Below are 16,655 nucleotides of genomic sequence, written 5' to 3'. Positions count from 1 at the left end.
TTCAGGATGAGAGAATCCCTCTGCCTTTTAAATTTTCAGCTCTGGTTTATTTTTTAAGAAACTAATTGCAAAGGCAGGCAACTAGACAGACTATTGCAAAAATGTTTTTTTCCATCTTGTAATAGCTTTGAAGGTCCAAATGATGTTTTTCAGCACCACTGGGATTATCCATTACCCAGCAGCTCTTGGTGTAAGGATCCTGCAGATTGGTTTATGCTAACATCTATTTTGGACATAACTTGGTGTATAAATAATGTTTGTGTTCAAAGAAACAGGGTCAAGTAATGCAGTGACTATAATTTAATTGTCCTCTTGCCTGAAAATTACTTTAGGATTGTCTGAGAAATGGGAAAGAAGAAGTGGTTTTTAAATGCTGTTTTATATCTGAAATCCCTTGAAGCCTTGTAATTTGTTCCTTAGCAGCTGCCTTTGCTGGGTTTGTGTTTGGTGTACACACAGCAGAGGCTGACAGCAATTAAGTTGTCTGAAATACCAGCAAGAGTCTCTGCATGAATACAGAGCTTCCCATTGCTTCTTACTCACTTGCAGTTTGATTGTTCAGGTTTGTGCTGCTTCAGACACTTTACTCATCATCCTACAAGGAATGGAGTTACCTGGCATCCTGGTGTGCAGGCAGAAAACCTTTAGAGCTGAGATAAGGAAGCGCCACTGCAGTGAAAACCTGAACCGACAGCCTTTGTTTATTATTTCTTCCAAGGAAAGTTGTTCTTTAGCCTTTCAGAAATAAATTACCAGCTTTTGACCCTTTCTATAGAATGATGATTTTGCTGTAACAGCAAGAACATTCTTTTCCTCAGGTTTATTTCCCTGTGAAGGGCTGTAGCCTGGGAATATTGAATGCATTTCCCTGATTCTCAGGTTTTTGTCAGTCTTTGCTGATTGATTTCTACACAATATTCTGTATGTGCTTATCAGTAGAGAGCGAGGAAGAGGATGACAATGAAATGGAAGTGGAAGACCAAGATAGTAAAGAAGCTGAGAAGCCAAACATCATTAATTTTGATACCAGTTTGCCCACATCACATGTGGTATGTTTTTTATATATTGTCCATTAAATATCTCTTGAAGGGATTTTAATGGAATTTGTGTAGTTTTATTGTAATGTTCTTACAAGTCACAAACTTAATTTTATTTTCACAGAATCGTAAGATTATAGAGTGGTTTGGGTTGGAAAAACCTTAAAGGGCATCCAGTTGCACCCCCTGGGCAGGGACACCTTCCACTATCCCAGGCTTCTCCAGCCTGGCCTTGGGCACTGCCAGGGATCCAGGGGCAGCCCCAGCTGCTCTGGGCACCCTGTGCCAGGGCCTGCCCACCCTCACAGGGGAGGATTCCTTCCCAATACCCCATCTAACCCTGCCCTCTGGCAGCAGGAAGCCATTCCCTGTGTCCTGTCCCTCCATCCCTTGGAAATAGTCTCTCTCCATCTTTCTTACAGCTCCTTCAGGCACTGGAAGGCCACAGTTAGATCACCCTGGAGCCTTCCTTCTCCAGGCTGAACAACCCCAGCTCTCCCAGCCTTTCCTCCCAGCAGAGCAGCTCCATCCCTCTGCTCACCGTGGTGTCCCTGTCCTTCCTGAGCACCCAGCCCCTTCCCTGACTGTCCCTCCCTTGCCCTTGGCAGTACCTGGGCTCGGACATGGAGGAGTTCCACGGGAGGACAGTGCACGATGACGACAGCTGCCAGGTGATCCCCGTGCTGCCCCGGGTGATGGTGATGCTGATCCCCGGCCAGACGCTGCCGCTGCAGCTCTTCCGCCCCCAAGAGGTTAGCATGGTGCGGAATTTAATTCAGAAAGACAGAACCTTTGCTGTCCTTGCATACAGGTAAAATCCATGGGGGGATGTTTTTTATGCAGCATGTTTTAGCACGGTTTCTGTGGATACTAAAGCAAAAGCAGATGGTTGCATCAGCTCTGTGCTCAGCAACAAGTTGAAATTGTTTAACAAAAATTGCCTTCCAATATGTAATGGCAATGTAGGTGCTTGACAGCATCACGTGTTTGTGTGGAGAAACAGCAAGTGCTGATCTGCTTCTTTGTTTGAGCATCCTCTTCATTTCAGTAACTGTTTGTTCCGTCTTGTTAAAGAATAAGCCCTGACCTGAAATGTTAAAGTCACATTCTTGTTTTGAGAACTGTATTGTATTGTTTGTGGGTGAATTAACAAGCACTGGCAAATGTTGCACAGTAGAGCTGAGAGACAGGAGGTGATAGAAAAGTGGAAAAGAGAAAGGCTGATGAGTGCCAGAAGAAGTTGGGAATGTTCCTCCCTCTTCCCCCCGCAATTTACTATGGATTAATTGTGTGGGAGGTGGGAACAGTTCCTGTTATAAAGTCAATCTAAAGAGTGTTGGTACTTGGAGTGTCTGCATTTGAAATGCTGACACACTGGTGATCCCTGTGCTCCCAGAATGTCACATCTAGACTCTAAAATAAAGCAGTCACCTGGCAAAAAAACCCAACCAACCCAAACAATAGAAGTTGCTTTATAATGGAAAAATAATGGTTGTGATGGTTGAAGGTATTTTACCAAAATTACTCTTTTGATCAGACCAGTCATGTACACTCAGTGCAGACAGACTGGAGTCTGAATGAGCAGTGCTGTTTGGAGGGGGGTTAATTCATTTAACTCACCTTTAATTCTGTTACTTTCAGTAATGCACATGAGAGGGAAGCACAGTTTGGAACGACAGCAGAAATCTATGCCTACAGAGAAGAGCAGGAATATGGAGTTGAAACAGTCAAGGTGAAAGCAATAGGAAGACAAAGGTTCAAGGTGCTTGAAATAAGAACACAGTCAGATGGGTAAGAAAATTATGCAGTTAATTCTATACTCAAGTCAGCTTTGATTAGGAGTATTCTCTTATTTTCCAGTTTTTTTCCATGTTCCAGTGTGATGGCTGTGATATCGAGGCTCTTCTGACTAGTTTTTACATATTACGTAATTAATGCCTTTTTCCATTTCTAAAAGTGATCAAGATCCTGAGCATCCAGTAAGAATATGCTGAGTCTTCCCTCATTTTCAGGTTCTTGGCATCATGCCCTGCACCATGGCAGTGTCACTGGCCAGAGGTTCAGGCTCCAGCACTGATCTAGGAGCATGTGACAATTCTTAGCACAATTGCTAGAGGTTCTGTAATCTTTTCTGCAAGGCTTGTAAAGTATTGCTCCAAATCTGTAAATCTAGAGCTACTCACTGTATCCTGCACTTCAGCATGGTGGCATTGCTTTAGAAAGAGGCCTGGGAGCAGCATTTCTGTGGTTTTGTGACCTGCAGCTGAAGAAATTAAGAATCCTTGTGCTGTTTGCCCTCTAACATTTGGTTACAAATAACAGACTGCAAATGTTACAGCTTAGGAAAACCCCTGCTTGGACACAGGGTGGCAGTACTTGGACAGCTGCAGGAACAGCAGCTTTGTTACTGAGAATTCAGTGTCCAGAGATCCTTAGCAGGAAGAACGTTTCCATAATTCTTGGTGTTTCTGATTCCTAAGTGCTTGTGGCACAACTCATTTTATAACTATTAAAGTGGCCAGTTCAGTGCTGTCCCTGTAAGAAAACTGGAAATTTGTAATGAAAAACACCTGAAGATTTCAGGATTTCTGCTGCATAATCCTGATAAAATATAAAGTCTTTCCTGCTGGACAGCATTCTTAGTAGCCACATAACATATGCTGAGGTCTTTGTGGAAGAGGTGACCTCGTTGATGCTGGGATATTAAAATCTGATCAGAGTCTGTATCCTCTTTCTGCTGATTCTGACCTCTAGCTGAGCACAGAAGCTTTTGTGGTTTGAAGATGGCAAACTGCATTTCAGCTAAACTGAGGCACTGAGGTGGAAAGCTGACTATTTATACCAAAAGTAACTTGAGGAGACAAAAACCTAAACCTTTAGTGCTGAGACTGTGGAACATGCTGCTGTGTTGCCACTGCCAATCTGTCTGTATTTCTGTCCACCACTATCCCAACAGACCTGTAGTGCTCGAAAATATAAAGAAGTTCTGATGGAATGGGTTGTTGTTTAAATTCTCTGGTACTGTGGACTGATTAATCCATTGCACCAGCCTGTGTTCCCATAAGCTGTAAAATCCATAAAAAAACATTTAAAAAATGTGTGTACACCTCATCTTTTTGTTTCCTTTCTCAGAATCCAGCAGGCTAAAGTACAAATCCTCCCTGAGCGAGTGCTGCCTCCCACCATGTCAGCAGTGCAGCTGCAGTCTCTCAGCAGGTGCCATGTGATTCCCTCTTCCAAACCCACTTCCTGGCAGGACAGAGCCATTCGGCAGTGGTGGCAGAAGTACCAAAAGGTGAGAAGTTACTCTGGGGGTTTGGTTATTTTGGTTTTGTATTTTTTGTTTTAATTTCTGGTGTCATCTTGAGAAAATCAATATCAAATTCCATCTGTAGAGGAGTAGGCACAGCTGGGAAGGCGGATTCCAACCTCCTGCTTTTCATGGAATCACACAATGGTTTGGGTTGGGAAGGTCCTTAAAGCCCATCCATTCCATGGGCAAGGGACAGTCTCCGTTATCCCAGGTTGCTCCAAGCCCTGTCCAGCCTGGTCTGGGGCACTTCCAGGGATGGGGAGTCCACAACCTCTCTGGGAAATCTGTATTTATATCTGTATTTATTATTTGCTCCACTGTTTCGGTCGTTGACACAGAGAAGATGCCTTGAAATCTTCTGTCTCTGTAGAGATCTTTGGAACTACCTCCAGAAATTAATACAGAATCCTGGTGACTCTCCTCATGTTTGGATTTGCTTTTTTCTTCAATGGTTTTAAACTCTTGTACCCTCAAAAACAAACAAAGCAAAACAAGAAACCAAAACCAAACAAAAATACAATCTGTTGATAACAAAGAGCTCTTGATTCTCAGAGTTCCTGACCAAGCTCCTGTGAGCCCAGAAACACTGGGCTGTGGGGGTGGGAATCCCTTTCCCAGGCTGATTCTGTCAGGTGAAGCTGAAATGAAGTGAAACCACTGTAGGAGGAACCTGGGATGCAGCTCCAGAGCAGGGTGACTGTCCCTCTGACCTCCATCTCTCTGTTGGGGTCATTTGTAAGTGAGGAGAGTTGCCCTCAAGGGGGAGATTAACATTGAATTTGTACGTATTTAGAGTGCAATATGAGATCCTTTTTGGAAAGCAATGCAGTTATGCTGTGTGCTGCTTTTTAGACTTCTATTAACTAAAGCTCTAAATTTCTGTGTTCAGAAATCACTGGAGAGAATTGGTTAATTAAGCAAATGACATTACACTGGTGGAAATTTGGTGGTTCCAGGGACAGCTGGTGGAGACTTAGGAACAGATGCACTGTTAATAGCACCTAAATTTTGAACTATATCTCTGTTTCAGATAGATACCCTTTTGAAAGACATAATTTTTTATTACCAGACATCAGAAATACCTCTAGTGCAGAGACAGGTTTTGTGACAAAATCCATGTATTGTCCTGTTCAGAAGGCTGTGTTTCAGTGCATCTGAAAATGGGTTTGGAAGCTTCACAGTGAAGTGCCAGTCCTGATGGGGATAATGTCTTGTATCTTTAAATATTCAGGTCTGTCTCCCCTGTTTTGTTTGTTTAAAAGAAAAAACTCCCTAAAACCTGCTAGTGTTAAAGAATAAGTATTTGTGGGTTTGGTTTCAGAGGAAGTTCCACTGTGCCAGTTTGACATCTTGGCCCCCCTGGCTCTACTCTCTCTATGATGCTGTAAGTTCACCCTTAAATCCAATAACCTGCGGTGAGTTTTGTAGTTGTAATATCTAAGTATGGGATAATATAAAAGCTTTGGTTTTGTTGGCTCATAATTTCCATTTTAAAGCATTTTATATTCACTGTAGTGTGAAAAGATCAGGAAGGGCTTCCCCCTCTGTGTCCTTGTTCTCTGGTGCCAGAACAAATGTCTGGGAGGGATAGTAAAGATTCTGGTTCCTTCTGTGTTGTCTCAGAGCAAAAACTGTTAAAATACGTAGCTACAAAGTGATTCTTTAGTTATTCTTTAATTAAAAGGTACTATCCACTTAGGGAAAAGAGCTTACTCTACATTTTGCTTCCCTTTTGTTTTTTTTCCTAAGAAAACAGCAATACCTATGTATTTAAATTAGGCTTTTCTTCTAACAAAAGGAAACCTTGATGGAAAGAGTCAAGAGGCAGCTCCATGAGTGGGATGAAAACCTTAAAGATGAATCTCTTCCATCGAACCCAGTAGGTACGAGGTCTTATGAACTCACTTTTTAAAATTATCTTTTAAATTTCCTAAGAAAACCCAGCTTAGATAATTACCTGTTGTACTGTAAATAGAAATAGTTGGTTTTATTTTATTTCTCTGTTAATTCTAACAGACCTGCTGCTTTCTCATTTCTAGATTTTTCTTACAGAGTTGCTGCCTGCCTGCCCATTGATGATGCTTTACGTATCCAGTTGCTCAAAATAGGCAGTGCTGTGCAGAGGCTCCGCTGTGAGTTAGATATCATGAACAAAGTGAGTAGTTCTTCTTTATTTACCACTGAATTGCCAAAAAAATACAGGAGTGACTGTTAGAATCTCTTACAGAAATGTATGGAATTTCCAGCTAATCCTTGAGTGTTCTGTTATTTCTTCAGAAGTTTGCTCAGAGGGAAAATGACGTCTCAGTGCTGGATTATGTTTGGCAGCTAGCAAGGAACATACAATATATATAGTAATATTTGCTTTTGTTAGAAGTATTTTGGTGTGGCACAGCACTTTTTTAGCCAAGAGATGGTGCTAGAAGTCCAGTGTTGCTAACAGCCATCATGGCCCCATACTGACACCACGATCAAGTATCTTTTTGCCATGGAAATTTGTGGGTTTTGTAGCAAAATCTATGTAGTATTGAGTGCAAATCTAAAGATTGGACTAAAAAAGGGTTTTTTTAATAAGACTTGTTAGGCAATTCCTTGTTAAGATGTTCTTGTTTCCCTTCCCTTCATTCCATTGCCATGGCCTTGTAATGCTCTAAATGTTCTATTTTTGTCTAGTACAGTTTTTATTATAGTTTACATTTTCTAAATAACCATGCTGTGTTTGTCTAATGGATACAGAGAAGTGGGAATTTTGCCTGTTTGGCTAAAAAGCACTGTCATTAAATTCTTGCCTGCTTCTGGGGAAAAGTGAACCAGAATGTCATCTTAATAGTGATCCTCTTCCCAAAGTTCATGCACTAGAAATTTAAAGAAACAGACAGAAAACACTTTTTCCAAGTTCTGAGAAAAAAATGGGCAGGTTTTTGCCTGAGGCTGTAATCAGACTAAATTTCACTTGTCTTTCCTGAGTTGAAACTCTGAAGATACCCTGATACTCAAGTGCTGCTGAGAGCCGTTCGTGTTCCATGATGATATATTTTCTATAAATTCCAGAGAGACAGGAAAACTTAAATTACCCTCACAAACTGAAGTTAAAGCTGCTTTTTAGGTTATACCCAAAAGGTGTTCACCAACACGTGGCATTCTGGTCTGTAAATGTGTTTAACTGCTCTGCATTAGTGTCAGAATGGTGAGTGCATTATGGCTTTTCACAGTTTATTTAGCAACATTTTGGCCCAAACCAGTCGTTTTTAGCCAGGGTTCTTTAGGGTGCCCTGGCTCGTTCAGAATGTAATTTCCAGTAATAAAACCGATCCTGAGAGCTGATCCATTTTCCCTTGTCTCTGATACCAGTGAATTCTATTGTACTTTTATCAGCTTTCCCTGTTGTTAACCCAGTTACCAACGCTTACGTTAAGGAGTGTGCCTGACTCCCAGGTATAACACCGTGAATTCCACTTGAGAGTGCTAATTGCAGGCATTAGATGGGTTTGGAAGTGGAGCCGTGGAATCAAGTAGTGGCTAAATTGGGCTCTCAGAGTGCTGTGTGAGCACTGGGTTGCAATCTGAGTGGGGGTGGTTTGAAAGAGGTGGGGAAGGTTCCTGGCAGGAGAGAGAGGCCAGGGGAGCTTCCAGAGGGGATAAAGAATATCTGTGTCCTAGAGCTCTTGTCCTTCCTCATCTCCAGTGAGCAGAGAGTGGGGCAGGACCAGAGGCACCTCCAGGAAAGGAGCTGGAGGAGCTGAAATGCAACAACAACCTCTGAAGGGAGACAGAGGGCAGGAGTCACAGCTCAGGGGGGCTCAGAAGCACAAACTCCAGGTTATAACAGCACAGGTGAAGATCCTCTCCCTGGGTGCAGCGTTTTATTCCAAAACACTGGGGATCATTTTGGGGGTAATTTCATAGGCATTACCCTTAAAAAGAAGTACAAGTAATGCACGTCCTGATAATTAATGGGAGTGTTCTGCTGAGCTGATTTAAATGCCTCTTTTCTGGGCAGTGTCAGTGATGAATTGTTCAGTTCCACTTTGTAGAAATTGTAGAAGATGGATTAATCTGTTATAATCTCCAGGAGAGAGATCAATATGTTTTACCTATTTTTGTGAGGAAATTAAACCCATTGATCTACAGTACCCTCAAATTTAAGAAAGACTTAATGATTGCATTTGTCTCATTTGCCTTTTCTGTGCTGTATTGCAGAAGAGCAAAAGTTGTTTTTTCTAAATTAGCCTTTAGAGACCTTAAAAGGTTGGCTCATTTATTATCTTTGTGGAGTCAGATCCAATTCTCTGTGTGTGGATCTTTTTGGGAGGGGAGTATATGAACATTGTTATGTCTTTTGGAGAACAATTAATGTTTTTAAATAAGTAAAATGTGTAGAAAAATATCCTATATAAGTGTTGTTCAGATAAACAAAACAGTTGGTCCAAAGTCTGTTCTGAGGGAGAGACATTTTTATTATTTCCCACTGCTGACAAGCATCTGGAAATTAATGAAATTGTCCTCTGTGTTTCTCTTTCCCAGTGTACATCTCTCTGTTGTAAGCAATGCCAAGACACAGAAATAACTACCAAGAATGAAATATTCAGGTGAGTTTATTACTCTTTGTCTTGGGCAGGTGTTTGGTCAGAAACACAGGCACAGCAAAGCGGATTAAGCTGGGTTATGTCTTAAAACTGCTGTGTTTGCCAGAGCTCCAATAAAATTTAAGTAAATATTTATAGGGAGTTTATATTTGAGCTTTTTTAATAAAAAGTTAGGAAATCTCAGCATTTCCAGGTATATTGTAACAGAAGTTGGTGTTGTGCCACACCCCCAGCACCTTCACACTGAATGATTTGAAATACAAATGTGCCACATAAAGACTTTTTCATCCTGGTATTTCTGAATAAAGTTTGAGATCCAAAATTTTAATTCTCAGCACTTCATTTATATGTCCTACAGGCCTCAAGAGCAGATGAAAATGCATTAATTAGGGGGTATAAGCGGGCTGCCAGGATGTTGGTATGCAGGGATGGTTCCCATTTATGTCATTAAATGTTGGGATCCCTTTTTTCTTTTAAGAATTTAATTCCTGATAACTGCAGGCTGACCCCATTCTCTGTTTGCCCTATACAATATCTCGCATGATTAACACCGATTACATTTCCCAAATAATTGCTGCTTCTGTCAGCCTTGTCAGTGTTTTTAATCTTGATTAACTCCTATCAGCCCAGCCCCTCTGATAATGGGAAGGTTAAGAGATGGTTTGGGCTAACAAAGACTCCTCACAGTTTTCCTTCATCCAGTGTGATAAGGAGCTGATGGGGTAATTAAAAGCCATTTCTTATCTTCTAATCAAATAAAGGATTGCAGACACTACAATTCCTGCCGTGTCAATATGATGAACTTTTAACAGAAGGTGCTGAGAAGTTGCTGCAGTAAATGAACATTTTTGCTTACTTTTCAAGTTACATTTTCCTCGCTTTTCTTGGGAGTTGCTATTTAACATAATACACAGGATGGGCCCATTGTGTACTTTCCTGCAATTCTAAGAAAATTTGACCAATGATATTTTAAATTAGCATCTGTTTGCTTTCCATTTTTAATAATATAATTCAAGGGACTTTTTTCCCCCCTATGAAAAGCATTTTTTTTGCTCTGGAGAAATATTTTAAACTTAGCTGGCAGTTTTTCCTCTTCACATTTGCCACCCTTCGGGGTATTTTTTTATTTTTCCTTGCTCTCTGACAAAATTCCTTGTGTGTTGTAGCTTATCCTTGTGTGGGCCCATGGCAGCCTATGTGAATCCCCATGGATACATCCATGAAACCCTCACTGTATATAAAGCCTGCAACCTGAGCCTCAGTGGTCGGCCCTCAACAGAGCACAGCTGGTTTCCTGGGTAAGAGCAGCAGCATTTTATTAGAAAATTACCCAAACTGGGCATTTCTGGGAGGGTGGAATAGTAAATACTGAATTTTTTAGGCACCTGTTATCATTTTGCTCATATGAAAAATAAGGAAGTAAATTTAGGCTTATTCAAAATACAGAATCAAACGGACAAATCACATAAAATATTGCAGAATTTATCTTTAATATTTTTTAAATGGGGAAATACTAAGATTTTAAAACATAGTCTAAATCTAAACTGTTTAAACAAAGTGGTCTGGGAGTTTCTTTGTGGGTGCTTTTGTTTAAGGTACAGCTGAAATAATTGTTTTCACAGAGCTTTAGTGCAAATGCAAACCAGAAGGTATAAATGCATTTAGTCTACTGAAATACATTTTCTTATCTAAAAACGAAATAAATGTTAACATGAAGTTAAAAATTACTGACATTTGTATTGATCTGATTATCTTTGATTTTATTTTAATAATAAATAATTAATAATAGTCTGTCTTTCTGAGACAGTAACAGATTAATTAATTAACAGAATTAGGTGCTCAGATGTAAAAGTTTGCCTAATAATAACAGGTCTCGCACCCAGGATTTTTTCCTGGAATATCACCTAGAACTGAGCAATGACTTGGAGGATGCCTGGCATTTCTGTCAGACATTTTAAGACTCCCTGAAGAAAATTTGGGACTTTTAGTATCTGTAGTTAATATTTCTGTTCCTTTTTTGTTTTCTCAGCTCTTCTATGAGGGCTTTGAAATATTCATGTTCTACCTCATAAAACTGTTGGAGAAAAGCTCTGCTGCTGTGGGAAGTGCAGCAGTCCCTGTTGTTTGGGCAGCAGGGCAAAAATCACTTTTATTCCCATTAAGTCACTCACTCTGAGAAGTTTTCTGACCCCTCTTTAGGGGTCTCAGCATTTCATTGCTGAAACCTGAGGCGATGAAAATCCTTGGTTGCTTCCTCTCTTCGAAGAGGGAAGAGAGGGCTTTGGGGGTGGGGCTTTTGTGAGGTTTTTTTCTTTACTTTTTTTAAGGTCTGCAGCGTTTTAGATGGGACATGGGCACTGGACTCCTGAGGATTGTTACCCAAACCCAGCTGGGGATTGTTACCCACACCCACTTTGGGATTGTTACCCACTGAAGCATTTTCCAAAGGCCTTTTCCTTCCGTGTTGTGACCGAGCCTTTGCTGTGCCCGTGGCAGGTACGCCTGGACCATCGCCCAGTGCAGGATCTGCGGGAGCCACATGGGCTGGAAGTTCACGGCCACCAGGAAGGAGCTGTCCCCCCCGCTCGGTGCTGCTGTGCCTGTGAGCCGCCCCCGTGCATTGCTCAGTCCTGCTTCCATGCTTCCTTAGCCCGGGCACCACGCTGCCATCCCCGGGGAACGCCAGGCTCGCCGCGCTGGCAGCGCTGCGCAGCTGCGTGCTGCAGCTCCCGACTGCTCCTGGACAGGGGGTGCCAGGAGACACCAGGAATGAAGGTCCCACACGGGACACCAGGAAATCTCTGATCCACGTGGACACGCTTGAGACTGGGCTTTGTCCAGCCTTGTGTAATTCCTACTTGCAGTGAAGGAAGGGGGATGGAAACTAAAATCAAACTAAGATCACAATAAGCAGAGTCTGATTGATGCAATATTCCCGGGGTGGTAGGTAGCAGTTTCCTGCTGTGGAGTGTTTGCCATAATACACTTACAAGTGGTTTGCTGAGAATCCCTGTTCCTAACTCTGTGAAGTCCTTCAGGTTTGCTGCTTGTGCTGTTTCTCAGCTCTTTGCTGAATACCCATGGAAGAGAGAAGCAGCCTGAGCTTCTGACTGCTGGAGGCAGTGCTGGAATGGGCAAAAGCTGGAATTGCAGCTGCCTCCCAGGATGGAACCCATGGGAAGTGTCTGTTCCTTACAAGTTGTCTCATCTGTTTAGTCCACTTGACTTTAGAAGTCTCATGTTTTAAACTGTTTGTAAGAAGTGCACAGGTCAGTCCCAGAGGGTAAACAGCATTGTCACTTTCTGTTCCATGTGCTTCAATTACTTCCCCAAAGTACTGCTGGTTAATTTACCAGTGTAGGTGTCCAGGGGTTTGGGAAGGACTCTAAAACACCCCACTGAGGTGATTTTTAAGTAGTGCTTGTTGTGACAAGGGGAAGGAAAAATCTCTTTAATTATTTTTTGTTTTAACTATCAGATCATAAAGTAAAATTTCCCATTATCACCTTACAAAGAGCAAAAGTTCCTAAATAAAACAGAAATAAGGCAGTGCTTTTTTGTGGGGAGGTTGTTTCTTGGTAGATTTTTGGTTTGGTTTTTATTTTGTCTGAAGGGCTGTCTGTGCTCCACAAATTGGGTGCCAAACTGGGGCAGCTTTTGCCACTGATTTATTGGTTTTTTCCCTCTCAGAATGCACTTTGGTGATGGAAATGGAGATTTTTTTCAGTATGTTTGTGCACATAAACACTTGTTTTTCTTGTGAAGCTTTTATCATCCACTCTTTATTTCTTCACAGTGATGCAAAACTAATTAAGTTTAAGACAAGAGCCATTGGCTGCTTGTTCTCTGTCGGGCTCCAGGCAGGTGTAGCAAGGACAGATCAGTTCAGTTGAGGGCCAAGGCCAAGCCTGGCACACCTGGAGCTGATTCCCACGTTAGTGTGGTACCTGCAGCTGGAAAAACACCCCAAACCATGGACGTGCTGCTGGATGCTGCTGGGTGTTTGTCATGCCAGGTAGGTAGAGATTAATGATTGTGTAACTCAGGTTTAGTTCTTTGAAGCTTTCTACCTCTGTGCTGCTTTTGTTCTCCTTAGACATCTTTGATTCCGTGTTCAATTCCATCTGCAGGGCCCTGACTTGGCAGTGAACTGGGAAAAGCAATACTTGGGATGTGGCTCTGAGCACACAGAGGCTCATTTTCATCCAGAAAACATTCTGGATGTAGATGATGATTCATTATAAGGTTTGAAAGCCAAGTGCTGGTGTGAGAGGGAGACTCTGAATCCTCTGTGTTTGGAAATCCACTGGAACCAGGCCTGGCTTTCCCTCACCCCTGCACACACAACACATCTGGGCTGCACATTTGGGTTATTTTGTTACTTTTCCCCTCAAAATCCCTCATATCTGTTGTGTCTGTGACCCTCAGTGGGGCTGAGAACTTGGAGGGTGCTCACAGCACTTTCTGCTGCCTTGGTGTGAGCATTCACTGAGGGGTGGGGAAGGAGAATTTCAGAAGGATTTTCTCAGCTGTCACTGAACTTCGTAAGGGTTCAGTTCTTTGGGGTTTTGGCTGAGTCTTTTGGATTGTCAACTAAAAATGGCAGTGTTTGAATCCAGAATAGGCATATTTTTGGTGTTTTGTGTATATAGTCAAATGTAAGCTAATATAATCGAGGTAAGTGAGGAGGAAATTAACACTGATTAGATTTTATTGGTGATGCTGTTCCATGTGCTTACCCTGTGTAGTGTTTGCCACATTCGAGTCCACGACGCTTTCCAGGTTGACATCGTGGGTTGCTGATGAATCCTGTGGTGGTGAATCCAGTCCTTAGAGGGTTCCCTGGGAGGGATCAGAGGGTGCAGCACTCCAGGGTGTGGAGTTGGGGATGGCTCCATACATTGTTTCCTATTTTCCGTGCTTTTCTCTGTTTTGAAGAGAAAACTATTGGTTGGAATTGTGGAAAATTTGGAACATCAGTATGGAAAAATACGGACAGCAACTGCTCATGAGAGCTAATCAAAGGAAATCAGATTTTATGAATATTTACATTTACCCCATTCATTGGCTGAGTAGCTTCATGCAGGAATTAATTAATCCGATGGACTTGCTGGCTGCTGCCCCAGGGGATCATTTTTCTCCTCTCCCATCACCATCCCTTCGATGTGGGAATGGGGCTGGGGTCGGGGCTGAGGGACAAACAGGCATCCTGTGGGAACAGGAGTGTCCTGCAGGTAAGCAGGACTGAGGGATCACGGGATTTGTGGCACAGACTCGCTCGTTTTCAAGCCATCACTGCAGCATCACCAACACCCCCAGGCAGAGCCTGTAACATTGCAAGTTCTCATTTATTTTAGTTTCATTTGGACAAATACGTAGAACCACTTGCACACTGGGCCTGAAACATTGCAGATACTCATTTGTTTTTTATTAATGCTCTTTTTGGATGTGCTGCAGTTCATTTGTTCCTCTCTTTGTCACCTTTAATTGCTCTGTAAACTGCTCCAGGGGTAGCCCAGTCTCTGCTTTAACTCTTCCTCTCTCTGCCTTTTGGGACAACTTTTCTGACAAATCTTGTGGCTTGCAAACATTTGCAAAGAATAAAATCCAATTTGTTTCAAAACTCACCTGATTTTGCTGATTGTTGGGGTGGGAAAAAGGCAGCACTTGAGTTTATGATGTATTTTAAACAGGTTTGGCTGCAAAAGGTAAGAGTTTCACTCCCAAGTCTGTGCTGGCTGGACTGGCCCAGGGCAGAGAAAGTAAGGAATAACGTGGGAGAGAGGGTGGGTCGTCAAGAGGGAAGAATTTTAGACTCCTAAACACCTGCAGAATTCCAGGCTTCCCTCAAGCCTGCACAGAATCCTCATGGGAATTCCCAGGGAATTGTTTTCCACACGGACAGTGCTGCTGGGGCCGGATTTTTCCCTCGGGCAGCATTTCTTGCTCTGGCCGAAGGTCTGCAGTGCACCATGAGCTTTCCCTGGATTTTAAGATGTTTGTTTCTTCTGAGAGCTTGGCTGACTGTGATGTTTTCCCTTCCTTACAAATGTTTGGAAAGCAGGAATTGAGGGTGGTTGACACTCCACTGGAAAAGTCTGTAACTTTTTCTAAGCTTTGGGCAAAACCATGGGGACTTTGTGACAAGAGGACTTCGTGACAACGGCAGAGTTAATGATGGACCTTGGGAATGAGGCCATGAGGTAAAGGGAATTCCAGGAGAAATGCCATGGGATACGTGGAGAAGGGATTACCAGGGGCTGGATGACCTTCAGGCATGTGCTGGAGGGAGTGATACTGGAGTGACACCATTCTGACCCTGGTAATGTCCCTGTTTGTGACTCAAACCCTTCATTTCCATACAAACTGGCTGCCCCCCACCATTTATGAGGGCAGGAATGGGATGTTTGACCACAGTCCCACCTCCACTTCTCCCAGAAGGATAAATCTGGCATTGGAAGTTCCTCATGAAGAGGAGGAGAATGTGACCACTTTACAGACAAGTTGAGAGCTGCTCTTTTCTCCTCCCAAACCTTAGGTAAGATTTGCACCTCGAGAACACTTTATGTAGCACTGTCCTCTTGTGTTTTGTAGGTCCAGAACCAGCTGGAAAGAAAGGTTTATTCTCTGTCAAATTTCTGTATTTTTTATGCAACAAAGCTTTAAATCCTTGTTGTCTTGCCCAGCCAGATAATGGAGGACACTGTTCTCTCCCCACCAGGGGAGTGTAATCCTTTGTGTCCCACTGGAGCTGGGAGCAGCTTTTTAAGGGAGGAAAAGGGGTTACTGTACTGCAGCCACTCATGCTCCAGTGTTGTGTGGGATTTTTAGGCTTATTGAAGCTTTTAAGAACGTCACCCACCCAAACAGCCCAGGCAGAGCACGGGGTATCTGAAAATTGTCTCCAGCTGTATTGAATCCACAGGGAAATTAGAAAGGCTCTGCAATGCAGGTGTGTTACATCCTTAATCCAAGAGCTCTCCTAGAGGCGGTGAACAGAACTCCAGAGCAGTTGGAGCAGAAGTTTCCTGTGGGTCTGGGTGTTGTGTCCTGCCTCCATCTGGACACGGTTTGAATCCAAGGCTCTGGACAGATTTTCCCCAGTACCAGCCCCAGTTTGTGTGGGAGGAGCAGGAGGTTGGTGTCACTGCCCCACACTCCCTGAGCTCGCAATGGGGATGTGAAATAAGGAGAACAGTCCTGCTTTATGTTCCCCCAGCTGAATTCCCCTGTACAACACGTGTTTATTGCACAAGCTGGGGCTGCAGGCGGCATCACCATCCCTACACAGCCCCGAGCCGAGGTCTGGGGGGGCTGAGGCACAAATTTCACAGGCTGGCACGATGGTTAATGATCGGGAAGTGAGGAACAGGCCTGCGGGTGCTGGTGATGCTTGTGGATGTAAAGCTGCTCTGCAGTGTCACACACCTGTGCTGGGTGACAGGGCCAGTCCCTTCAGCTGCCCCCTGGGGTTAGGGGCATAGAGAGAGGGAGAAATAGATTATATATATATATATACACACACATATATTTTATATATATATGTATACACACACCCCTATATAATATATATATGTAATAAATAAAATATACAATATATGTACTATATATTATATATAATTAGATATAATCGATATTATAGTCTATAACAATATCTTATGTATAGTAATAATATATAATTTAATATTATTATATATAATAAACATAATTTATAGTATA

General features: G+C 42.6%; 1 protein-coding gene across 1 annotated transcript; it reads left to right on the top strand.

Annotated features, from left to right (window-relative positions):
- Positions 1-6: 6 nt before the first annotated feature.
- CRBN (cereblon) lies at positions 7-14,563 on the top strand. Its single transcript, XM_017735225.1, has 10 exons — positions 7-1,049; positions 1,646-1,848; positions 2,679-2,828; positions 4,170-4,332; positions 5,672-5,734; positions 6,149-6,233; positions 6,390-6,505; positions 8,875-8,939; positions 10,103-10,234; positions 11,433-14,563. The coding sequence occupies exons 1-10, from the start codon at positions 924-926 to the stop codon at positions 11,584-11,586; spliced, it is 1,257 nt and encodes a 418-aa protein (XP_017590714.1). The 5' UTR covers positions 7-923; the 3' UTR covers positions 11,587-14,563.
- The last annotated feature ends 2,092 nt before the right edge of the window (positions 14,564-16,655 follow it).

Source organism: Corvus brachyrhynchos, unplaced genomic scaffold, assembly GCF_000691975.1.
Source record: "Corvus brachyrhynchos isolate BGI_N302 unplaced genomic scaffold, ASM69197v1 scaffold95, whole genome shotgun sequence".
In the NCBI taxonomy this organism is placed as follows: domain Eukaryota; kingdom Metazoa; phylum Chordata; class Aves; order Passeriformes; family Corvidae; genus Corvus; species Corvus brachyrhynchos.
This window is presented reverse-complemented; position numbering and strand designations above follow the sequence as displayed.